General features: G+C 48.0%; 2 protein-coding genes across 7 annotated transcripts in view; one reads left to right on the top strand and one right to left on the bottom strand.

The window, feature by feature from the left end:
* Positions 1 to 255: 255 nt before the first annotated feature.
* LOC307207178 (mast cell protease 1A-like) lies at positions 256 to 8,593 on the top strand. 2 transcript variants are annotated; one of them, XR_013834578.1, is made up of 6 exons: positions 256 to 420; positions 1,972 to 2,119; positions 2,688 to 2,823; positions 5,633 to 5,884; positions 7,905 to 8,283; positions 8,323 to 8,593. XR_013834578.1 is itself a non-coding variant. In XM_079960950.1 (5 exons), the coding sequence occupies exons 1-5, from the start codon at positions 360 to 362 to the stop codon at positions 8,037 to 8,039; spliced, it is 732 nt and encodes a 243-aa protein (XP_079817076.1). In that variant the 5' UTR covers positions 256 to 359; the 3' UTR covers positions 8,040 to 8,593. The 2 variants fall into 2 exon arrangements, 1 of the variants encoding a protein (XP_079817076.1); XM_079960950.1 differs by having other exon boundaries at positions 7,905 to 8,593.
* A 1,790-nt stretch (positions 8,594 to 10,383) lies between these two features.
* The window catches only part of LOC307206976 (vomeronasal type-2 receptor 26-like), a gene marked incomplete at its 5' end in the record, with an annotated part of 60,162 nt that continues 46,960 nt past the window's right edge, over positions 10,384 to 23,585 (bottom strand). For 3 of the 5 annotated variants that reach the window (XM_079960537.1, XM_079960534.1, XM_079960535.1), the window contains 5 exons: positions 10,384 to 11,317; positions 12,876 to 13,002; positions 14,512 to 14,730; positions 15,731 to 16,582; positions 17,991 to 18,288. In XM_079960537.1, coding sequence (XP_079816663.1) covers positions 10,410 to 11,317; positions 12,876 to 13,002; positions 14,512 to 14,730; positions 15,731 to 16,582; positions 17,991 to 18,284 — 2,400 coding nt within the window. In that variant the 3' untranslated portion in view covers positions 10,384 to 10,409. Of the gene's footprint in view, positions 11,318 to 12,875; positions 13,003 to 14,511; positions 14,731 to 15,730; positions 16,583 to 17,990; positions 18,289 to 21,486; positions 21,938 to 23,585 lie in introns of those variants that run through there. The other 2 variants (XM_079960533.1, XM_079960536.1) reach the window with 2 other exon arrangements.

Genomic DNA, 23,585 nt, shown 5'->3' with positions numbered 1-23,585 from the left:
TGACCTGCGCCTTCATGGACAGCTGTGAGTCCAAAATGACTCCTAGGCTGAGCACCTGGTCCCATTCAGGACCAGGGAGTCCTCCACACCTGCCCACCCACTGTCCCCCAGAAACATTACTTCTGTCTTGTCAGGATTCAATCTCAATCTGTTAGCCGCCACCCATCCTCCAACCACCTCGCTATCTGATTGCCGTTTTAGCTTGCTTAAGCTTGCTTGGGACTGCCACTATCAGATTTTCACGTCTCCGTTGCTTCCTGGCGGAGGTGTAGTCCAACACTAATAAAAGCTGTGAGTTTGAGGGGCTGGACAGTTAAGTGCCAGGCAATTCTGTAGCTTGAACGTAGCAGAACGTCAAGATGTTGAGATTCGGTCGGCCTCTCCTACTTCTACTCCTGTTCTTGTCATGGGCCCAAACAGGTGAGTTCAACAAAAAACAAAGGACCGCCTTTGATGAGCTGTTTTCTGCTGCTCCCTTTCAGGCTAAGCCAGTCTCAATTCCTTCCCTTTGAGATGTTCAGGGTGCGAGTGCCGTTCATTTTTATATCGCCAGAACGGCACCAGCTGTGTGAAAGAGAGGTAGAGGTAAAGGGACCCCTGACCATTAGGTCCAGTCGTGACCGACTCTGGGGTTGCAGCGCTCATCTGGCTGAGGGAGCCAGTGTTTAGGGAAGTTTTTAATGACTGATGTTTTAATTGTATTTTTAATCTTTTGTTGGATGCCACCCAGAGTGGCTGGGGAAACCCAGCCAGATGGGTGGGGTATGTATGTATAAATAAGTACAACAACAACAATAACAACAACTTGAGTGGCTTTAAAAGAGAATTAGACTCTGTTAGGCACTAGAGGACAGAAGTGCCTGGCGTGCTGTGGTCCATGGGGTCACGAAGAGTCGGACACGACTAAACGGCTAAACAACAAGGCACTAGATGGGCCAGGGAGCCTGATCCAGCAGTTTCATCTCATATTATCATGTTCTACTCAACAGCTTGTCTATAATGGGAAAAATGGAGCTTCCATTTCAAGGAACAGTATACCAGATCCTCCTGCCGACCTGGGTGATGCCCTTAAAACTAGCAACAGGCAACAGACAGACGCTGACCTCCGCTAATAATAATAATAATAATAATAATAATAATAATAATTTAATATTTATACCCCGCCCATCTGGCTGAGTTTCCTCAGCCACTCTGGGCAGTTCCCAATCAAGTGCTAAAAACAGTACAGCGTCAAATATTAAAAACTTCCCTGAACAGGGCTGCCTTCAGATGGTTTATTGCTTTCACATCTGAAGGGAGGGCATTCCACAGGGTGGGCGCCAGTACTGAGAAGGCCCTCTGCCTGGTTCCCTGTAACCTCACTTCTGGCAATGAGGGAACCGCCAGAAGGCCCTCGGCGCTGGATCTCAGTGTCCAGGCAGAACGATGGGGGTGGAGATGCTCCTTCAGGGATACTGGGCCATTTAGGGCTTTCAAGGTCAGCACCAACACTTTGAATTGTGCTTGGAAATGTACTGGGAGCCAATGCAGATCTCTCAGGACCGGTGTTATATGGTCCTGGCAGCCACTCCCAGTCACCAGTCTAGCTGCTGCATTCTGGATTAATTGCAGTTTCCGGGTCACCTTCAAAGGTAGCCCCACGTAGAGCGCATTGCAGTAGTCCAAGCGGGAGATAACCAGAGCATGCACCACTCTGGCCAGACAGTCTGCAGGCAGGGAGGGTCTCATCCTGCGTACCATGTGGAGCTGGTAGACAGCTGCTTTGGACACAGAATTAACCTGCGCCTCCATGGACAGTTGTGAGTCAAGAATGACCCCCAGGCTGCGCACCTGGTCCTTAAAGGGCACAGTTACCCCATTCAGGACCAAGGAATCCCCCACACCTGCCCGCCCCCTGTCCCCTGTCCCCCCAAAACAGTACTTATGTCTTGTCAGGATTCAACCTCGTGATTTTTATTTTTATTTTTGCAGCACATTTGCGGAGCCAGATCGTCGGAGGCCAGGAAGCAGTACCCCACTCCAGACCCTACATGGCAGCCCTCAAAATGGGCGAGGGCTACGGCTGCGGTGGGTTCCTGGTGGACCCCCAGTGGGTAATGACAGCTGCACACTGCATGAGGTATGTCTCACTATTCCCTAGTGGTTGCCAGGGTCCAAGCTAACGGGCGGAAGCTGGTCTTTTGTACAGGTGCTGGCAATGCCTTTGTAGCCAGCTGGGGAAGTGAAAAATGCGGAAGCGAATGAGCTTTGCAAGGTGAAGTCTCTCCCTCTCTCTCCCTTCTCCCCACTGCTGCAACCACCTGCTCTTTGCAAGCAGAACTGCAGCTCTCACAGGCTCCATTCCAGCCAAAGCTGTTGTCTCGTGGAGAGAAAACATTAGGGCACATGCTTTCTTCCACGGTGCTTGAGAACAAAGACCAACTCCCTCCAAATGGAGATTTGCAGCTGAATATCTTTCCCACGTGACCTAAAGTTAAACACCTCCGGGACAAAGCAGCAGAGATGCCTTCTTAGTTCATTACCAACCTATTAGGCAAACTGGTGCAGAAATCTGAAGAACTGAATTTAAGACTGGGGAAATGGACAGATTCCCCCATCCTGCCTGTCACCAGGAGAGAACGATAGCTGAGGGTAGATTCACGGTTCACTAACCTTTGCCAATGCACATTGGTGCCCTTGTTTTCCAGCGAGATGACCGTGGTTTTGGGGGCACACGACCGCTCTGCCATTGAGAACACTCAACAGGTGATTGGCGTTGAGTCGTACCACATGCACCCGGAATATGATCGTGTAACAATTTCAAACGATATCCTTCTGCTCAAGGTAAGTTGCTCCAGGATCCCTCTCCCTTTCTCAGCACCCTCAAAGCCAGGGGCCTTGGTGGATAAATCTGAAATTCATAAATAAAATAACAATTAAACAAAAAAAGGCAGGGAATCAAGGAGAAAGGGGTTAAAAAACTCTTCCTATCCCCCCTAGGGACGCGGGGGGCGCTGTGGGTTAAACCACAGAGCCTAGGACTTGCTGATCAGAAGGTCGGCAGTTCGATTCCCCGTGACGGGGTGAGCTCGCATTGCTCGGTCCCTGCTCCTGCCAACCTAGCAGTTCAAAAGCACGTCAAAGTGCAAGTAGATAAATAGATACCACTCCGGCGGGAAGGTAAACAGTGTTTCTGTGCGCTGCTCTGGTTTGCCAGAAGCGGCTTAGTCCTGTTGGCCACATGACCTGGAAGCTGTACGCCGGCTCCCTCGGTCAATAAAGCGAGATGAGCGCCGCAACCCCAGAGTCGGTGAAGACTGGACCTAATGGTCAGGGGTCCCTTTACCTTACTATCCCCCCTACCTGTGCAGTATAATGAATACAACACGGTGCTCAAATGCCGCTGCCTGGTGTAGCAGATTCACTATGGCTTGTGGGAGAACTGACCCTCACCAGGGACTAGCACCATGGTGTGGGCAACTAAAGTGGGAGTGTAGCCTTCTTAGACTTTACCGACTGGTGGGATCTGCGTTGCTCCCGGACGGGAAGAAGGAAGTCAAATGACACCGAGGTTGATTCAGAGAAAGAGTTTATTCTGCTCTCCAGATAGCAGAAGGCACTTGCGTGGTCGGTCCACAGCAAGTCCAAAGAAATGAGAAATTTCATGCAGTATATATATCCTCCAGGCACCCTCTCCCCCCTTCCCCAGGAATCCAACCACGTCAGCTTATACACGCAGGTTGACATCACAGATGTTCCTGCTTTGGTACTCTTAACCATAAAAGGGTGTTCCTCTTCCTATACTCTTATCTTGGGGCAGGAGGTCACCAACTCTAAGAGGACTCCTGGCGCCATTCCTGGGTCTCTTGTCAGACCTGACAAGGTCTGTGCGTCTTTTTGTGGTCAGGACGTAAGATAAGACCCAGATGACTTCCGGTCGGCGCCAGCGCTAATGGCCGCTCGTTCTCCGATCTCCGGAGAAGGAGCTGCTCCACGAGTTCGGGTCTGACCGCTACGGCGAAGCGGGGACCCCTAAAATCACAGGCGCGGAAGCCTGTGAACAAGGAGACTCGGTGGGCATTTTTTGCGCCCCCCTTTACTGCAAAAGAGCCTTTTTAAAGAAGAAGAAGATTGGAAGAAGTTTAAAATATATCTTAAGAGTTACTATAAAATTGAGGAGTGCTAAAATGCTGAGGGAGAGGAAGACGTAGAATTGCAGCGGTAAATTGTGTTTAGTTTAAGGCGAAATTGAAAAGGAGAATGAATTTATATTTAATTGGCTAAAAAGGGTTGTTGAACAATGGTTAAAATAAAGGATGCAAAAAGGGGAAGGTATGGGGAAGTCCGAGAAAAGAGGTTTATGGAAATAAGGTAAAGAAATTATGATTTTTTGTGTTTGTTTTTATGTTGTTTTAGTTTTGTTAAAAATTGGAAATTAATAAAAATTTTATTTAAATAAAATTAAAAAAAAAGATAAGACCCAGATGTGCCATCCCTGCTCCACGGAACTGGCAAGGCCATCCATTGCCGTCACGGACTGATAAAGGAGAGGGCTTTGAGCACTTGTTTATACAGCTGGCTTTCTGTTTATACATTGACTCAAGAGCTCAAGTTAATGCATTTTAGAAATGCTCCCTTGGAGGAGGAAAAATGTGGATTTTGGGTCCCGTTTCAGACGGACTGCACAGAAACCCATTCCTTCAGAAGTTTCACCAAGATGCTTCAACTTCAAAATTGGGGAAGTGACGTATTAAAGGGACTTCCCTCCTTTTCCTCTCCCTTTAAGAAATACAAGTTCAGAAGCTTACAGGTGGCAGAAGCAGTGGAGATCTGTATCTGGAGTGTTGTGCATTGAGCCCGGGGTTCAAATGTGGCCATTCAGGCTTTGGTCCTTGGCACTGTCCTCAGACCACACTCTTTACATTTATGTTAGGGCTGCCATATTTCAGACACAAAAGTTGTTTTTTGGCAACGTTGTTGAGATTTTGCAAAATCTCAAAAAGAAAAGGAATCGACATTACTGACGTGGATTGACCATCCATTCGGATTTTCCTGGACATTTTAGTGATTTCAGATAGAATCATAGAATCATAGAATCATAGAGTTGGAAAAGACCACAAGGGCCATTGAGTCCAACCCCCTGCCAAGCAGGAAACACCATCAGAGCACTCCTGACATATGGTTGTCAAGCCTCTGCTTAAAGACCTCCAAAGAAGGAGACTCCACCACACTCCTTGGCAGCAAATTCCACTGTCAAACAGCTCTTACTGTCAGGAAGTTCTTCCTAATGTTTAGGTGGAATCTTCTTTCTTGTAGTTTGGAGCCATTGCTCCGTGTCCGCTTCTCTGGAGCAGCAGAAAACAACCTTTCTCCCTCCTCTATGTGACATCCTTTTATATATTTGAACATGGCTATCATATCACCCCTTAACCTCCTCTTCTCCAGGCTAAACATGCCCAGCTCCCTTAGCCGTTCCTCATAAGGCATCGTTTCCAGGCCTTTGACCATTTTGGTTGCCCTCCTCTGGACACGTTCCAGTTTGTCAGTGTCCTTCTTGAACTGTGGTGCCCAGAACTGGACACAGTACTCCAGGTGAAGTCTGACAAAGGGAGGTTGGATAACCCTCCTGGCATCTCTCGATTCCTTCCTGCAGCTGGTCCACAAGGCTACTCTGAACAAATACGTCCAGATGATTCCCCTGCCCAAATCTAGCAGCGACCTCCCCGAGGGGACACCCTGCAGCCTGGCAGGGTGGGGCCTGATTGACGACAACCAGGACACGGAGAAGCTGTTTGAGACCAATGTCACCATCTACAGCCGTAGGAGGTGCATGAAGGTCTACCCGCAGCTCAACGATGCGATGATCTGTGCCGGCAGCCACAATGAGCTTCGGGATACAAGCCAGGTGAGGGGGAGGTCAGGGATGGAGGAATCTGTGGCCCCCACACCCTCCGTTTGGACTCCAGTTCCCTTCAGCCAATGCTCAAGAACCATGGGAAAGTTCTGAACCACCCTTGGGAGTCAGACCAGTAACATAATAGTAACAACAGCAACAGCAGCAACAGCAAAAACAACTTACCGTATTTTTTGCTCTATAAGACTCACTTTTTCCCCTTCTGAAAAGTAAGGGGAAATGTGTGTGCACCTTATGGAGCGAATGCAGGCTGCGCAGCTATCCCAGAAGCCAGAACAGCAAGAGGGATTGCTGCTTTCACTGTGCAGCGATCCCTCTTGCTGTTCTGGCTTCTGAGATTCAGAATATTTTTTTTCTTGTTTTCCTCCTCCAAAAAGTAGGTGCATCTTGTGGTCTGGGGCGTCTTATAGAGTGAAAAATATGGTAATATTTATTAATAAACCCATCTGGCTGGGTTTGCCCAGCCACTCTGGTTGGCTCCCGACAGAATATTAAAAACACGATAAAAGATCACACATCAAAAACTTCCCTAAACAGGGGCTGCCTTCAGATGTCTTCTTAAAGTCAGATAGTTGTTTATTTCCTTGACATCTGACGGGAGGGCGTTCCACAGGGCGGGTGCCACCACCGAGAAGGCCCTCTGCCTGGTTCCCTGTAACTTCACTTCTTGCAGGGAGGGAACCGCCAGAAGGCCATCGGTGCTGGACCTCAGTGTCTGGGCAGAACAATGGGGGTGGAGACGCTCCTTCAGGTATACTGGGTTTTAAAGAACCCTTGTCCTATACAGGATTGCCTTCAGGTGGCTTGGGGGTCCAATAACAACTCCATACCCTCCAATATTTTTCCAATGTAAATAATAATAATAATAATTTATTTATACCCATTCATCTGGCTGGGTTTCCCCATTCAATCTGAGTGGCTCCCAACAGAATATTAAAAACACGATAAAAGATCACACATCAAAAAAAATTCCCTGAACAGGGCTGCCTTCAGATGTCTTCTTAAAGTCAGATAGTTCTTTCTCTCCTTGACATCTGATGGGAGGGCGTTCCACATGGCAGGCGCCACTACCAAGAAGGCCCTCTGCCTGGTTCCCTGCAACCTCGCTTCTCGCAGGGAGGGAACGGCCAGAAGGCCCTCGGAGCTGGACCTCAGTGTCTGGGCTGAACGATGAGGGTGGAGACGCTCCTTCAGGTGCGTCCTAAGGAAAAGTGGGGCATTCAGGGATCAAATCAGAAACCAGAATGGCATCTCTAAATCAGGGACGTCCCTGGAAAATAGAGACGCTTGGAGGGTCCACAATGAGCTGGACTGGAGAACCTCCCTCTAACTCTCAGATGCACTGATTCTAATTGGAGCCAGAGGCCCAGATCTTTGCAATTGAATGGTGCTGTTTGAGGAGCTTGTAGCAGTGAGGATGTTTGCTGTTGTGACGTGGAGTTTGTTCGACGTAGTCTTCCCACGTGTGGGGCTCTGATGGCTGGAAGAGCTCCAATACCCTTGGACTCTCCATTGTCCTGTGGGCAGGGTCGTCTTCTCAGCTGCCCAGTGGGTCTTGTTCTTAGCTACAATCCGGACTCTGAGGCAGGGCTGCGTTTAACCGCTCCTCAGCATTCCGGATCCCACCTTCGTCGCCAGTTGTTGTGACGTGGGGTTTGTGATTTCAGCTCTCTTGACATAATATGCTGGAGACAGTTCTCTAGTGACACTTCTTTATTAAAGCAACAAGACTGAGACCTGAGGAGGGGAGAGCTACATTTATAGGGACAGGGAACTAGCTAGAAGGGATACATTTTGGAGGGAACCATATCAGGCAATCACAGTCCTGCCTTTTGGAGGAAACCAATAAGACAGAGGATCCAAATACAGCAGCTTAAATGAACCAATAGTAGCTGTACCCTCTGGAACCAAAAGGCAGTTACTTTACCCTAATGCCAATACAGACAATAATAATACAGATATAAAATCCTTTGACTCAATACACAACATTTGCTTTTCTCCCCCCCCCCAGGGTGATTCCGGAGGCCCCATGGTGTGCAAAGGCGTGGTACAAGGAATCGTCTCGTTTGGTAACTCGTACCCTCCTGGAGTCTACACTCGCATCGCCCATTTCCTTCCCTGGATCAAGAAAACCATGGAATCCTGAAGAGAAGAAGCAATAGGCGGCAGCACCCTTCGCTCTATAAAAAAAAAAAAAAACCTTCTGCATGCTTAATAACCTGTACGCCTTTCGTTCTGCAATCCCACCCACCCGCAACCTATTGAAGCAAGTGGGTCCATGGGGTCTTCAATTCGCAAGTGCATTTGTGTGATTTGCTGCAATTCCCAGAGATGTTGAACAGTCGACCCATCTCTCCAGGAATTCTGGGAAGCGTAGTTCTATGGGGGGGGTGGAATATGGGCCTCGTAACAACTCTCAGCACACTTAGCAAGCTACAGCTCCCAATATTCTTATGGGAAGAAGCCAGTATGGCTGTCTAAAGCAATATAATGCTTGAGATCTCTATGCACAGTACTGTATGATTTCAGTGGATCTGTGCCAAGTCCACTGTGGTTGGTTATATGCCTAAGGGGGCAGGACGGCCAAACGGAGAGAGGAAAAGAAGTTGGGAGGGAGGGTGAAAACTGGAATCAGCTCCTTGTTCTGTTGCATTCTCTCAAACGTATATTATCCAGTAAAGCAAAATGGCTGAGCATTAATCTTGTACGTTTTTCCCTTGGCTCTCCGAAAATGTCATGAAAACGCCCAGGGGCGTGTGTGTGTCGAATATCACAAGTGCCGTTGTTCAGGTGTGTTGCGTTGCAATAATAAAATGAAATGCTGGGAGGAGTCCATAGAATTACAGTGGTGCCTCGCAAGACGAAAATAATCCGTTCCGCGATTCTCTTCGTCTGGCGGTTTTTTCGTCTTGCGAAGCAAGCCCATTGACGGCTTAGCAGATTAGCGCTATTAGCGGCTTTTAGCGGCTTATCAGCTTAGCAGATAAGCAGATAAGCGGCTTAGCGGCTTAGAAAAAGGGGGAGGGGGGAGTCGGAAAAACTCGCAAGACATTTCGTCTTGCGAAGCAAGCCCATAGGGAAATTCGTTTTGCGAAACGCCTCCAAAACGGAAAACCCTTTCGTCTAGCGGGTTTTCCGTCTTGCGAGGCGTTCGTCTTGCGGGGCACCACTGTAGAAGGGACCCCAGGGGTCATCTGGCCCAACCCCCGCAATTCAGGAAACTCAACTAAAGCACCCGGGACAAATCGTCAGCCAACTTCTGTCGTCTTGCTTTGTTCATTTCCCACGAATTGCTGAGCCCGTTCCACTTATCGGGTCTTTCCTTTTCGTGATTTTGAGGCTCTTTCCTTCCTGGGTGACGGAAAGAGGCTGGCAGAACCTTGAGAGGCTTCTGGCGAAGCAAAGAATTGGAAGGAGAATGAAGCTGGTAAAATGTGAGCTGGACGAGGTAACTGTTAGGTGGATTTGTAACTGGTTGACTGACGGAACCCAAAGAGCACTCATTAATGCTTGTTAGTATCAACAGTATTGTTAATTAAATTTGCATTTCGTGAATACCTGTAGATCTCAGGGGCGGTTGACAACATAAAATTGCAATATAAAAAATCACAACTTGCATAATAATAATAATAATAGGAACAAAAACAAGCAAGTAATCCCCTCCTTCCACAACACATTTAAAAGGGCACCAGATACCAATCAGCCAAAGAACTGGTTCCTCATAATCCGGGGGGGGGGGCAGTGACAAGTGGGGTGCCGAAGGGGACTGCATTCCTCCACCCTATTTGCAACCCCACCCCACCCCATCTCTTCTTCATTGTTTTGCGAACTTACACCAAAAAATGTGCCCAGGGTCAATGCCCCAGCAGCCCCCCTCACCCTACCCCTGCAACCCCCCCCAAAAAAAAATACAAACACAGTTTATAGACGACACCTGCTACTATTACTAATATAAACTGCCACCCTGGGTAAAGGTAAAGGTAAAGGTAAAGGTAAAGGGACCCCTGACCATTAGGTCCAGTCGTGGCCGACTCTGGGGTTGTGGTGCTCATCTCGCTTTATTGGCCGAGGGAGCCGGCGTACAGCTTCCGGGTCATGGGGCCATCAGGACTAAGCCGCTTCTGGCGAACCAGAGCAGCACATGGAAACGCTGTTTACCTTCCCGCTGGAGTGGTATCTATTCATCTACTTGCACTTTGACATGCTTTCGAACTGCTAGGTGGGCAGGAGCTGAGACCGAGCAACGGGAGCCAATAAAGCGAGATGAGCGAGATGAGCGCCACAACCCCAGAGTCGGTCATGACTGGACCTAATGGTCAGGGGTCCCTTTACCTTTACCTGACAGGACCATGACAAATATAAATGGAGGAAAGCGTACACAAAATCGAACTTGCTGGAGAAGCAAGATACAGATATACGTTGCACAGCACATACTGTGGAATGAAAGCTCAGAGTGTCTCAGACCCGACTGGAATGGGCTCTAAAACCTGTCCCCCCTGTATATTGTGCTCTAATATCAACTGGACAGACTTTTCCTAATTAGATTATCTCTGCTGTTGAGATGGGGCCTCAGGATAATAATGTAACATTTGGGGAGAAAGATGCAGCCCAGGAGACCAGCCCCGGAGGCCAAGATGGAGAAAATCTCCACAGCCACCATGAACTTCCCCTTGGTGCTCAGGTATGTTGGCACAAAGGAGACCCAGACACTGCAAAAGACCAGCATGCTGAAGGTGATAAACTTGGCTTCGTTAAAGCTGTCGGGCAACTTCCTAGCTAGGAAAGCCACCGTGAAGCTGATGAGGGCCAGGAAGGCCATGTAACCTAGGACAGAATAAAACATGGCGACAGAGCCTTCGTTGCATTCCACTACAATCTCTCCAACCAGGGAATGAAAGTCCAAGTTTGGAAACGGAGGGGAGGTTCCTAGCCACACCGCGCAGATAACAACTTGGATCATGGGGCTGGTCAGGACGATGCAGTTGGTCAGTTGTCTGTCTAGCAGTTTCCTCGCCGTGTTTCCTGGCTTGGTGGCCATGAAGGCCAGGACCACGGTGGCGGTTTTGGCCAAGATGGAAGAAACGGCAGCAGAGAAGATGACGCCGAAAGCCGTTTGTCGGAGAAGACAGGTGACCTTTCCGGGTCGGCCGATGAAGAGGAAGGAGCAGAGGAAGCAGAGCAGAAGGGAGACGAGAAGGATGTAGGTGAGGTCCCGGTTGTTGGCTCTGACAATGGGTGTGTCTCGGTGTTTAATGAAGGTTGCCAAGACTAAAGAGGTGAGCAGGGAGAAGAAAAAGGCAAGGAAAACCAAAACAAAGCCCAGGATCTCATGATAGGAAAGGAAGTTGATTTTCTTGGAAACGCACTGGTTTCGTTTCTCATTTGGGTGCTGATCGTCTGGGCATTGGACGCACTGAACTGCATCTGGAACAAACAAGCCACCATTTTAAGTACAGTGGTACCTCAGGTTACATACGCTTCAGGTTACAGACTCCGCTAACCCAGAAATAGTACCTCGGGTTAAGAACTTTGCTTCAGGATGAGAACAGAAATCATGTGGCGGCAGCAGGAGGCCTCATTAGCTAAAGTGGTGCTTCAGGTTAAGAACAGTTGCAGGTTAAGAACAGACCTCCGGAACGAATTAAGTACTTAACCAGAGGTACCACTGTATCTCAGGCATGACAAAATAAATCATTGTTTTGACCAGTTCAGGTCACAGAGAGATTGAGGGATCCTTCTTCCACCTCGTTATGTGGGGCCAAAAGTACAATTTTCCACTGCATTAAAAAAAAAATCAAGTCTTTTCAGACCTGAACCAAATTTCTGGGCTGGTATCAATCATCCTTGTTTCTCATTTGGTGATTTTATGATTTTTATACACTGTGGGTTCTTTTTAAAAATGAAAAATGAAATACCAAGCTTTGAAAACTGGAAAAGCAGTTTTGTATTTTATTGTTGGGCATTGTTTTAGTGTTTATTTACATGATGTGTTTGCAGCGGCGTAGCGTTGGGTTGTCAGCACCCGGGGCAAGGCAAGTAATTTGCGCCCCTAACCCCTAACCTGCCGCCGCTGCCAGCTTCTTCTTGCTGCTGCCTGGGCTGGTTGGGTGTGGTTCTCTCCCACGCTCAGCGCTGCGCTGGGCGGCCGCTGCACTGTCCCTCCCCCAGATAGTCCCTCCCTCGCTCTCTCTCCGCTCCGCACCGCAACGCACGCCTGGCACCCTCCCCCTCCACAGTGGGCGGCGACCCAGCAGCTCGGATCGGATTCGCACAGCCAGCACTGCAGTGAGAGAGAGTGAGTGAGCCAGGTAGGGGCAGAGAGCTGCGAGTGCGAGCGCGCCCCCCCCCAATGTTGCGCCCAGTGCGGCTGGCACCCCCTGCACCCCCCACGCTACGCCACTGTGTGTTTGTTTCCCCTATATGGATATTACTGTGACTTTTCGTTACAGTTGTGTTCTGTTTTGTGATGGTGCATAAGCTTGAGCTGTTGCTGTGATTTGTTTCCCTGCATATAATCTGTTTCATCATCATGAGTTTATTTACTGTACTTTCCGTCTATAAAATGCCCCATGTGTAAGACGCCCCCTATTTTGGGGGGGGAGAGGTGGCACTGAGTTGTTGAGCTTTTTTTTGGGGGGGGGGAGGGAATGACGAACCAAAAATCACTCACCCTACTGACAAACGCTAACAATCGCAAGTGACAGAAGCCAAATTGACAAAGCGGCAGCCAACCCAAAGCAGCCCTTGTCACATCTGCAGATAACCCGCCCATTTGACAAAGCGGCAGCCAATCCATTAAGCAAAATAGAAACATGGCCACCCGACCCCCCCCCCCATCTTACCCCCCCCTTACCTCCCCAATGTCTCAACAAATGAAACTGATTTGTAAAAATGTTACATGGAAAAAATACGAGAGACATTACACATGCTTCTGTAAAAAAAGAAAATCTTTAAAAAAAAAAAATGGGGGGGGATGAGCTACCTGTCTGGTTAGAGAAGGTCCCCTCTGGACAGCGGACACATCCATAGCAGCAAACAGGCTCCCCCTCTTTCACTTTTATGCTGTGCCCTGGAGGGCACCTCTCCACACATCTGGCAAAACGGTTTGTCTAAAAGGGATAAAAGGGACAGTTGATTGGTTTTCCTGCATTATACTGTATTTCCTCTCTTAACCTTCTACAACAGCATCAATATTTGTCTAACACAAATCAGCTTCGTTGGACTGGCTGTGCTGTGTGGATGCAAACTAGTATGGTAAAGGGTAAAGGGACCCCTGACCATTAGGTCCAGTCGTGACCGACTCTGGGGTTGCGGCGCTCATCTCGTTTTATTGGCCGAGGCAGCCGGCGTACAGCTTCTGGGTCATGTGGCCAGCATGACTAAGCCGCTTTTGGCTTCTGGCGAACCAGAGCAGCGCACGGAAATGCCGTTTACCTTCCCGCTGGAGTGGTACCTATTTATCTACTTGTACTTTGACGTGCTTTCGAACTGCTAGGTTGGCAGGAGCAGGGACCGAGCAACGGGAGCTCACCCCGTCGTCTCGGGGATTCGAACCGCCAACCTGATCGGCAAGTCCTAGGCTCTGTGGTTTAACCCACAGCGCCACCCGTGTCCCTCCCAAAGCAAACTACTCTATTCTGAACTTAAAAATGGGAAGCATAATGCCGACAGTCAACAAAAGAGGTTCAAAGACTCTCTTGGGGCAAATGTAAAAAAAATGTAGTATAAGCACCAAAAACTGGGAAACACTGGGCTGAGAGTGCTCCAATCAGAGAACAGCCTTTACCAAAGGTGTCATGGGCTTGGAAGACGCTTGAACTCAGAACAAAAGGGACAAACGTGCTAAGAGGAAGGCATGTTTTGCAAACCCTCACCGGGATCAGCTCCTGCCCAGGAACCTATGTCTGCACTGTGGATCCAGAATTGGCCTCCACGTCACTTACGGACTCACTGTTAAAACCGTGTTCACGGAAGAAAATCTTACTCAGCTAAGAAGGATCACCAAAGAAGAATACTGAAGAGGTTGTAAAGGTAAAGGGACCCCTGACCATTAGGTCCAGTCGTGGCCGACTCTGGGGTTGCGGCGCTCATCTAGCTTTATTGGCCAAGGGAGCCGCCGTACAGCTTCCGGGTCATGTGGCCAGCAGGACTAAGCCGCTTCTGGCGAACCAGAGCAGCGCACAGAAACGCCGTTTACCTTCCTGCCAGAGTGGTACCTATTTATCTACTTGTACTTTGACGTGCTTTCGAATTGCTAGGCGGGCAGGAGCTGGGACTGAGCAACAGGAGCTCACCCCGTTGCGGGGATTTGAACCGCTGACCTTCTGATCGGAAAGCCCTAGGCTCTGTGGTTTAACCCACAGCACCACCCACGCCCGAAGAGGTTGTAGAAGCACTCAAAAGAAGTTTCCCTTGTGATGAAAATGGTTCATCGACACAGGGGGGGGGGGGAGAAATACTCTTATCGAAAAGATAGAGGCTCAGTTAAAATGTTAATTTATCCAGGACCAAATTATTGATGAAGCTTTTTATATGCCCCAGTCTTCCATTTCCAAAGGGGTTGAGCTTAGGGATTCTCTGTTTCTCCATGACCCCAAGAATATTTGCCTGCTACCCACCTCGGCACCCCACACAATTGCATCTGAGTTAATGGTGAAGTCTTGGCCTGGGGGCGCCGCAAGAGCCACTCTTCCAACTTTCACTTTCGCTGAAGACCCGTTCGGGAAAAAAATCCAGTTCAGGATATCCCAGTCAAGCGATCTCTCACTGTCTTCGATAAGAGATATTTCATCTCCAGCGCTGTTGTTAAAGCGGATGCTCCTTAAAGTTGCGTGGATCTGAAATGGCAGACATGCTAAGATAATGAGTGGGCTGATTCCGGATGCAAGGGACCTGAAGCGTAAGGAGCTGCCCCATACCAAATAAGCCTTGGGCCCATCAAACTCAATATTGCCTACACCATGGGTAGGCAACCTAAGGCCCGGAGGCCGGATCCGGCCCAATCGCCTTCTCAATCTGGCCCACGGATGGTCTGGGAATCAGCATGCTTTTACATGAGCAGAATGTGTGCATTTATTTAAAATGCATCTCTGGGTTATTTGAGGGACCTGCCTGGTGTTTTTACACGAGTAGAATGCGTGCTTTTATTTAAAACGCATCTCTGGGTTATTTGTGGGGCATAGGAATTCGTTCATTATTTCTTTTCAAAATATAGTCCGGACCCCCACAAGGTCTGAGGGACACTGGACCGGCCCCCTGCTGAAAAAGGTTTGCTGACCCCTTACTTACATCACGGGAGCCTACACAACACAAAACACTGTTGCTGTGTGTAAGTTTTATTTTATTTGTTTTTTATCTTATATTTTGGAAATGTACATCCAGTTCCCCCCCCCTTTAAATTTTGTGGGGGGCCCCAAGAGAGTGGGGCTCTAAGCTGTAGCTTGTTTAAATGTAAAGGGACCCCTGACCATTAGGTCCAGTTCTGGCCGATTCTGGGGTTGTGGCGCTCATCTCGCTTTAGTGGCTGAGGGAGCCGGCGTACAGCTTCCGGGTCATGTGGCCAGCAGGACTAAGCCACTTCTGGCAAACCAGAGCAGCGCACGGAAATGCCGTTTACCTTCCTGCTGGAGTGGTTCCTATTTATCTACTTGCGCTTTGACGTGCTTTTGAACTGCTAGGTTGGCAGGAGCAGGGACCGAGCAACGGGAGCTCACCCCGTCCTTGCAGGGATTCGAACCGCCGACCTTCTGATCGGCAAGTCCTAGGCTCTGTGGTTTAACCCACAGGGCCACCCACTTATGCATAAATCCGGCACTGAAGTCAGAGAGATTCTGTTACCTGCCATGGCTGGAGATCCAGAAGCTTCTTGCCACCCCAAAGTGCGTTCCGTTTTGACCCCGTCGAGTGCCAAAAGTGTAACGCATGTGCTACAGAATAGGCAGCATTATAGACCCCGTAGCTGCGGCCTGTCATTCTCCTTTCGAACAAGATCACGGGCAAGTCCTCCACCTTCTCCTCCCCTGTACAGTTTTTCAGCTCCTCTGGAGGAAACCGGTCCGTTATGACGAACTCGCAGTAAAAAGCACCTTCCCACCAGTCGCGAAGGAATATGTCCCCCCGGGGCTGCTTTGGATCCAAGGACCCGAGGAAATCTCCAAAGCCCGGCACATCTCCTGCGTGTGCTCTGAAGGACAGCGCACCGCTCAATAACCTTAGAGACCGCCAGTGGAAGGGAACTCCCATCGCAGAAAACTCCCAGTGGGAAGTCAGGATCCAAATTGTCCAAACGTTCCAATTCGACTCGTAAGTCTCTTTCTTGTGAGCGTAGAAGCGGCCTGTTATTTGCTCGATGAGAACGTTGTCCCCGAAGACAATCGCCACTTCGGCTTCCCAGCGATAAACAGGTGGGCCGTTCTTAAAGTAAATGGCATCGCGCATCAAATCATCCCGAGGAATCGTTTTAAAAAACTCAACGCAGATGTCGTTTTCCGCAAGCATGGGCCGCAGGGTCCGGATGAAATTCTGGCCCCTCTCATCATCTGGAGCAAAGACCCCGATCCAATTCCAGTGGAAATGGAGGAGCAGCTTGATTAAGCCTACGTACTGTGAGGCTTCATTAGGGTCAATCCGGTAGAAAGAAGGGAAGGCGTTTTTTCCTCCCGAAACAGGGTTCAACAAACCATAACCGAGCTGAAGGAAAGAAGAGCTTTATTTTAAAAGTGTGCTTGACGCGGGTGGCGCTGTAGGTTAAACCACAGAGCCTAGGACTTGCCGATCAGAAGGTTGGCGGTTCGAATCCCCGCAATGACGGGGTGAGCTCCCATTGCTCGGTCCCTGCTCCTGCCAACCTAGCAGTTCAAAAGCACGTCAAAGTGCAAGTAGATAGATAGGTACCACTCCGGCGGGAAGGTAAACGGCGTTTCCGTGCGCTGCTCTGGTTCAGCAGAAGCGGCTTCGTCATGCTGGCCACATGACCCAGATGCTGTACGCCGGCTCCCTCGGCCAATAAAGCAAGATGAGCGCTGCAACCCCAGAGTCGGTCACGACTGGACCTATTGGTCAGGGGTCGCTTTACCTTTACCTTTTATCACACACACACACACGCACTGTGTGTTTTGGGCAGGAATGGAACGCTTAGTGGAGAGGAGTTCGTGTTTGTTAAAACCAGTCATTTGTTTGTATGTGAAAAATAGCAGGAGAGATGGCTTGTATGTACAGATCATTGATTTATACTAAGCATTTATGTGGGCTGACAAAGTGAGGGGTTACGTTTTCTTGAGCCTTGGGAATACAGTCGTACCGCAGAAGTCGAACGAAATCTGTTCTTGAAGTCCGTTCAACTTCCAAAATGTTCGAAAGCGCAGCTTCTGATTGGCTGCAGGAAACTCCTGCCATCAGGTTTACAAACTCCAACGAAAGCATATTCTGAGCATCATTCAAAGTGTTGGTGCTGACCTTGAAAGCCCTAAACAGCCTTGGCCCTGTAAACCTGAAGGAGCGTCTCCACCCCCATCATCCAGCCTGGACACTGAGGTCCAGCTCTGAAGGCTTTCTGGCAGTTCCATGCCTGCGTGAAGTGAGGTTACAGGGAACCAGGCAGAGGGCCTTCACGGTGGTGGCGCCCGCCCTGTGGAACACCCTCCCATCAGATGTCAAGGAAGTAAACAACTGCAGTGGTACCTCTGGTTACGTACTTAATTCATTCCTGTTCTTAACCTGAAGCCCCACTTTAGCTAATGGGGCCTCCTGCTGCCGCCGCACTGCCGGAGCACGATTTCTGTTCTCATCCTGAAGCAAAGTTCTTAACCCGAGGTACTATTTCTGGGTTAGCGGAGTCTGTAACCTGAAGCATCTGTAACCTGAGGTACCACTGTATATGACTTTTAGAAGACATCTGAAGGCAGCCCTGTTTAGGGAAGTTTTTAATGTTTGATGTTTTATCACTTTATTATTATTATTAATAATAATATAATAAAGATGGGTGTGGTACAAATTATATTATTGTTGTTGTTACTGTTATTATTATACATTGCAGCAATGCCACGGAGATCTCTCCAGATCACTTCCATCTAGCCCAGATTACCGGTAATCTCTTTACCTGTGGGATTTTGTAGGTCCCCAAGACGGATGCCATCTGCCTTGACGTTTTGATGTCGAGACTCCCAATGACGGACACCAGCTTGTCCTGCCAATCACACTTGTAATTAGGCACCAATTTCCCCCGTGTGGAGAGCTGAGACAGGCTGTCCTGAAAGATTCTTCTCACGTCCTCTTTGTAATCGTATATACGGAAGCCCAGCGTGATGTTGGGAAGAAGCGCCGGATCCTCGTTGAGTTCGTCGATGGCAAACACCAGGGCCAGGATGTGCTGGTAGTTCTTGGGCACCGGCATATCCCTGCAATTGGGGGCAGTGGAGGTGTGTGTGTCCATGCACATCCCAACATAATGGATGATGAGTAAAAGGACCCCTGACCATTAGGTCCAGTCGTGACCGACTCTGGGGTTGCAGCGCTCATCTCGCTTTATTGGCTGAGGGAGCCGGCGTACAACTTCTGGATCATGTGGCCAGCAGGACTAAGCCGCTTCTGGCGAACCAGAGCAGAGCACGGAAACGGCGTTTACCTTCCCGCTGGAGTGGTACCTATTTATCTACTTGCACTTTGATGTGCTTTCGAACTGCTAGGTTGGCAGGAGCAGGGACCAAGCAACAGGAGCTCACCCCGTCATTGCGGGGATTCGAACCGCCGACCTTCCGATCAGCAAGTCCTAGGCTCTGTGGTTTAATCAACAGCGCCACCCGCGTCCCTCGGATGATGAGTAGATGACAATAAATCTCATCCCTCTTCTCGCAGTGACAGCGCCTTCCAAACCCCAAACAGCCCATTAATTGAGGGGTAGAATCAAGTTCCTCCCTTCAGAAACATTCAACAATGCCCTACCTGAAACAGCCACCAGATGGAAATATAAAAAATAGGTGAATAAAACATATTCCTTAAAGCTACGACAGTCTCCGCCATGTCTCAATTCTCCAAAGGACCACAGACCCTGGTTGAGTGCCTGGGACCCCATGGGCTCTTGCCACTGCTTGGCAGAGGGGGGGGGGGAGGCACCCAACATTTTTAACAGTATGGATTTGGATATCTCTTTTGTATCAGAGTGGGACGTGGGTGGCGCTGTGGGTTAAACCACAGAGCCTAGGACTTGCCGATCAGAAGGCCGGCTGTTCGAATCCCCGCGACGGTGTGAGCTCCCATTGCTCGGTCCCTGTTCCTGCCAACCTAGCAGTTCGAAAGCACGTCCAAGTGCAAGTAGATAAATAGGTACCACTCCAGCGGGAAGGTAAACGGCGTTTCCGTGCGCTGCTCTGGTTCGCCAGAAGCAGCTTAGTCCTGCTGGCCACATGACCTGGAAGCCGTACACCGGCTCCCTCGGCCAATAAAGCAAGATGAGCGCTGCAGCCCCAGAGTCGGCCACGACTGGACCTAATGGTCAGGGGTCCCTTTACCTTTGTATCAGGGCTTGTGATGGAGCCCAAAGGGAGGAAATAGCTCTGTTTATACTTTATTCTGATCTGACAAAACAACAGCAAGCCCTGAGCATCTCTCCCCGACTCCTCCATCAAATCCCCACAACCTTAGCCTGTAATTCCCTATCTGGTCTTCCTCCACCCTCTTTCCTTGGGGTCTGGACAATCAGTGATAGATTGGAAAGCAGCCAAGGACCAGAGATTTTGGTTATAACATACAGATGGCGTCTTGGGAAAGACTTTGGAGAAAGGACCTGACGTTTATGGATTGCTACGCTTTAAAAGAAAACTACATGAAGATGTTTTACATTATATTTATATTACACCTAGCAAGCTGGCGAAAATGTATAAAACCAGCTCTTTGTTGATGTAAAGAATCAGAGAGAACTAAATCTAAGACTAAGCTTGTAACGATGACCTGATGTTATATTATAATAGTATCATAAAAGAAGTAATTACAGTGATAAATGATATGCAACTTAAATTTAAATGATTTAAAGATGACAAGAACTGGTGGAGGGAAGTCACATGGGTGTGGTATTTTATGTTCCTTTTGTTCTTACTTTTTCGGTTGATTTTGTGGTTAAGTGTCTGTATCTTATTATTTTGTTTGTTTGTTTGTAAGTATGCCTAAATAAAACATTTAATAATAATAATAAAAAGATTTGAGGGAACAATGCACCACATGTGGTAGAAATGTAATAAGATGAAAAAGGTTTCGGGAAATAATTTATAACGAGCTAAAAAAAAAAGTCCAAATTAACTTTTATCAAAAACCGAAGCCTTTCTCTTAGGCATCGTAGCTGCAGATGTTCCAAAGGATTCCAGAAAGGTATTTATGTATGTATGTTAATAGCTAAATGGTGGGAAGGAGAGGAAATACCAACTAAAATGGAGTGGCAGGTGAAATTATTTGAAAATGGTATGAAAATCAATTTTTTAAAAAATTATGATTAAAAGAAAACATGGGCTAAAGTAAACCATTATGAGCGGAACAGGTTCAAAATCTGAACCAGGGCAGTGGAAGAATAGAGATTGAAACTGACTGACTATGCAGAATTGGACAAATTAACAGGGAAGATTCGATATCAGCGAGATTATAAATTTATCGGGGACTGGGGAAGGTTTACAGATTATTTGAAAAGTTTATGTGATGAACAGATAACGCTTGCAGGTTTCCAAGAGGCTCTGTGAAGAACTGAGGAATATTGTAAAAAAAGGGAACAAGAGGGGGGAGGACAGTTTTAAAGGCAATATTAAGTTTAGAAATGCGCTTACAATATAAATTAAACGGAAGATTGGCAGAGAAACTGAGGGAAGTCAAAAATGGAAAACGTGATAAAATGAGATTTGGTTGTATAAATTTGTATTTGAAAATGAAGAAAAAATATAATTAAAAAAAAGTTGTAATTTCAGATAATTCAGGGGGGGAAACAAAAAAACCAAAATCTGAACCAGGGAATTCCAGATGTCAGCATCCCCCTTGATGCAGATCACTGAAGCCAGGGCAACCCAGAACTTTCCTGAGGACAATCACAAGACAGAGAAACCAGTAGGAGAACACTTCAATCTCCCAGGACATTCTATACAAGATCTCAAAGTAGCTGTTCTATTACAAAGGAATTTCAGAAATAGACTGGAAAGAGAAGCTGCTGAATTGCAACTTATTACCAAACTTAAAACCATGGAGAGACCTGGTCTGAACAAAGACATTGGATTCTTATCTCATTATACATGACAAAGCCATTTTTTCACCTTCTCACCCCTTGCTTTTTCCTGTAAGACCTATTGCAGTCGTTAAGAGTCGTCAACAGGCTCATCACAGCTATCTGCCAATCACCCAATCCCACCACCCTTCTGAGTAATACCCCTCCCCACCTTCTCACTATATAGAAGGGTCTGGTGACTTCTGTTTCAGTGTATCTGAAGAAGTGTGCATGCACACGAAAGCTCATACCTAGAACTAACTTAGTTGGTCTTTAAGGTGCTACTGGAAGGAATTTTTTTATTTTGTTTTGACTATGGCAGACCAACACGGCTACCTATCTGTTTCCTGAGGACACTTACTGGTCAGGGCAGTATTCCTGGTCTTGGGGAGGAATGTCGAAGGACTTCATCAAGTCGATGGCGCTGGTGAGGGGTAGATTTCCCCCCACAATCAGGTCTCCTGGCTTGTAATAGTCTTCCTGGTGTCTGAAAGGCCTGGTCAACAGACACTTGCTCTTGGAGCCCATGCTGGTTACCTGAGGCAGAAGCCAAAACAGAAGCAGCAGCAGCAGCCAAATTAACATCACTGACATGAAGAGACCTCTCCTCCTAGCTTAGAAACAGATTCATCACAAAGCCGAGACGCAGTTTTTTTTGTTTTTTTAAATAGCGACAAAACAGCCACACATCAAGTCGCCCCCTTCTCCATCGCATTCCCAATTGGAAAGCTTCAGGGTGTATTTATAACAAGGCTGCTTTGTTCCAACTTTGCTGTTTACTTGGCGAGTAGATATCCCAAGGCGCTTTGGGCGGAGAAGGTTTCAGAAGCAAAAAAAAAAAAACCCCAATTATTATTCTTATTACTCCATAGGAGAAAAAATTAATGACATAGTGCCGGATTCCCTTCTCGACTCAAGCGGAGAAAAACATGTTTGTGTCACCCATGGAAGTTTGGCCTGTCAAGAGTCCGAAGTTGGTTCTGTGTGGAACTGAGTTCTGAAATCTAAGATGGCACCCAGGACGGCGCCAAAAGTTGGCTAGCTCAGGTGGATGGGCGAAGATAATGTGATATAGCCTAGTAATGCATAATCATTGCAGGCTAGATCAGAAGTCACCAACCCAACACCCACAGGTGCTATGTTGTTGTTTAGTCGTTTAGTCGTGTCCGCCTCTTCGTGACCCCCTGGACCAGAGCACGCCAGGCACTCCTGTCTTCCACTGCCTCCCGCAGCTTGGTCAAACTCATGTTCGTAGCTTCAAGAACACTGTCCCACCATCTCGTCCTCTGTCGTCTCCTTCTCCTTCTGCCCTCCATCTTTCCCAACATCAGGGTATTTTCCAGGGAGTCTTCTCTTCTCCTGAGGTGGCCAAAGTCTTGGAGCCTCAGCTTCAGGATCTGTCCTTCCAGTGAGCACTCAGGGCTGATTTCCTTCAGAATGGAGAGGTTTGATCTTCTTGCAGTCCATGGGACTCTCAAGAGTCTCCTCCAGCACCAGAATTCAAAAGCATCCATTCTTCGGCGATCAGCCTTCTTTATGGTCCAGCTTTCACCTCCATACATCACTACTGGTAAAACCATAGCTTTTACTATACGGACCTTTGTTGGTGATATGGCCTAGTAATGCATAATCATTGCAGGCTAGATCAGGAGTCTCCAACCCAGAACCCACAGGTGCTATAGTGTTCCTCCAAGGCACCTGTTCTAATCTATATTAGATTTTAGAGAATAAGATAAAACTTTATTCGCATTAGCCAATGGCCATAGCAACAGTAAAACATTACAGTATATGCAGAAAAGGGAATTTGTTATAAGAGCACAATTTAAAGTCCTGAATCAGCCGTCAGTTAGTGGCCCTTATTCTGATTGCCCCTGCTATGAACCTATCCAGTGTGGTGTAGTGGTTAAGAGCGGTGGACTCGTAATCTGGTGAACCGGGTTCGCATCTCCGCTCCTCCACATGCAGCTTCTGGGTGACCTTGGGCCAATCACACTTCTCTGAAGTCTCTCAGCCCCACTCACCTCACAGAGTGTTTGTTGTGGGGGAGGAAGGGAAAGGAGAATGTTAGCCGCTTTGGGACTCCTTAAAGGGAGTGAAAGGCGGGATATCAAATCCAAACTCCTCCTCCTCCTCCTCTTCTTCTTCTTCTTCTTCTTCTTCTTCTTCTTCTTCTATCAACCTTTGCTGTTATCTGCTCATTTTGATCTGATAGGACATTGTGGCAATGGTTGATCGCCCTGGGATGGTTAGTACTAGTGGGGTGATGATCTCGTTCCTCAGGTCTTTGTAGAGAGTGCAAGACAGGAGGACATGTGCCGCTGTTTCGGTGCTACCATCTCCACAGGGGCAAAGACGTTTCTCAGGCGGGATCTTTTGGAATTGACCCTCAAGTACCGCAGATAGCAAAACATCCAGTCTTGCAAGTGTAAAAGCACATCTGTGTTTTGGGATAATAAGTTT

This window comes from Podarcis cretensis (assembly GCF_951804945.1).
Source record: "Podarcis cretensis genome assembly, chromosome: 18".
NCBI classification, from domain to species: Eukaryota; Metazoa; Chordata; class Lepidosauria; order Squamata; family Lacertidae; genus Podarcis; species Podarcis cretensis.
The sequence above is the reverse complement of the archived record's forward strand: the minus strand, read 5'-3'. Positions and strand labels throughout refer to the sequence as shown.

Coding starts and splice junctions, on each gene's coding strand:
- LOC307207178 (XM_079960950.1), top strand. CDS start 360: ATGTTGAGATTCGGTCGGCCTCTCCTACTTCTACTCCTGTTCTTGTCA. Junction 421..1,971: donor CTTGTCATGGGCCCAAACAG/GTGAGTTCAACA, acceptor TTATTTTTGCAG/CACATTTGCGGAGCCAGATC. Junction 5,885..7,904: donor AGCTTCGGGATACAAGCCAG/GTGAGGGGGAGG, acceptor CCCCCCCCCCAG/GGTGATTCCGGAGGCCCCAT.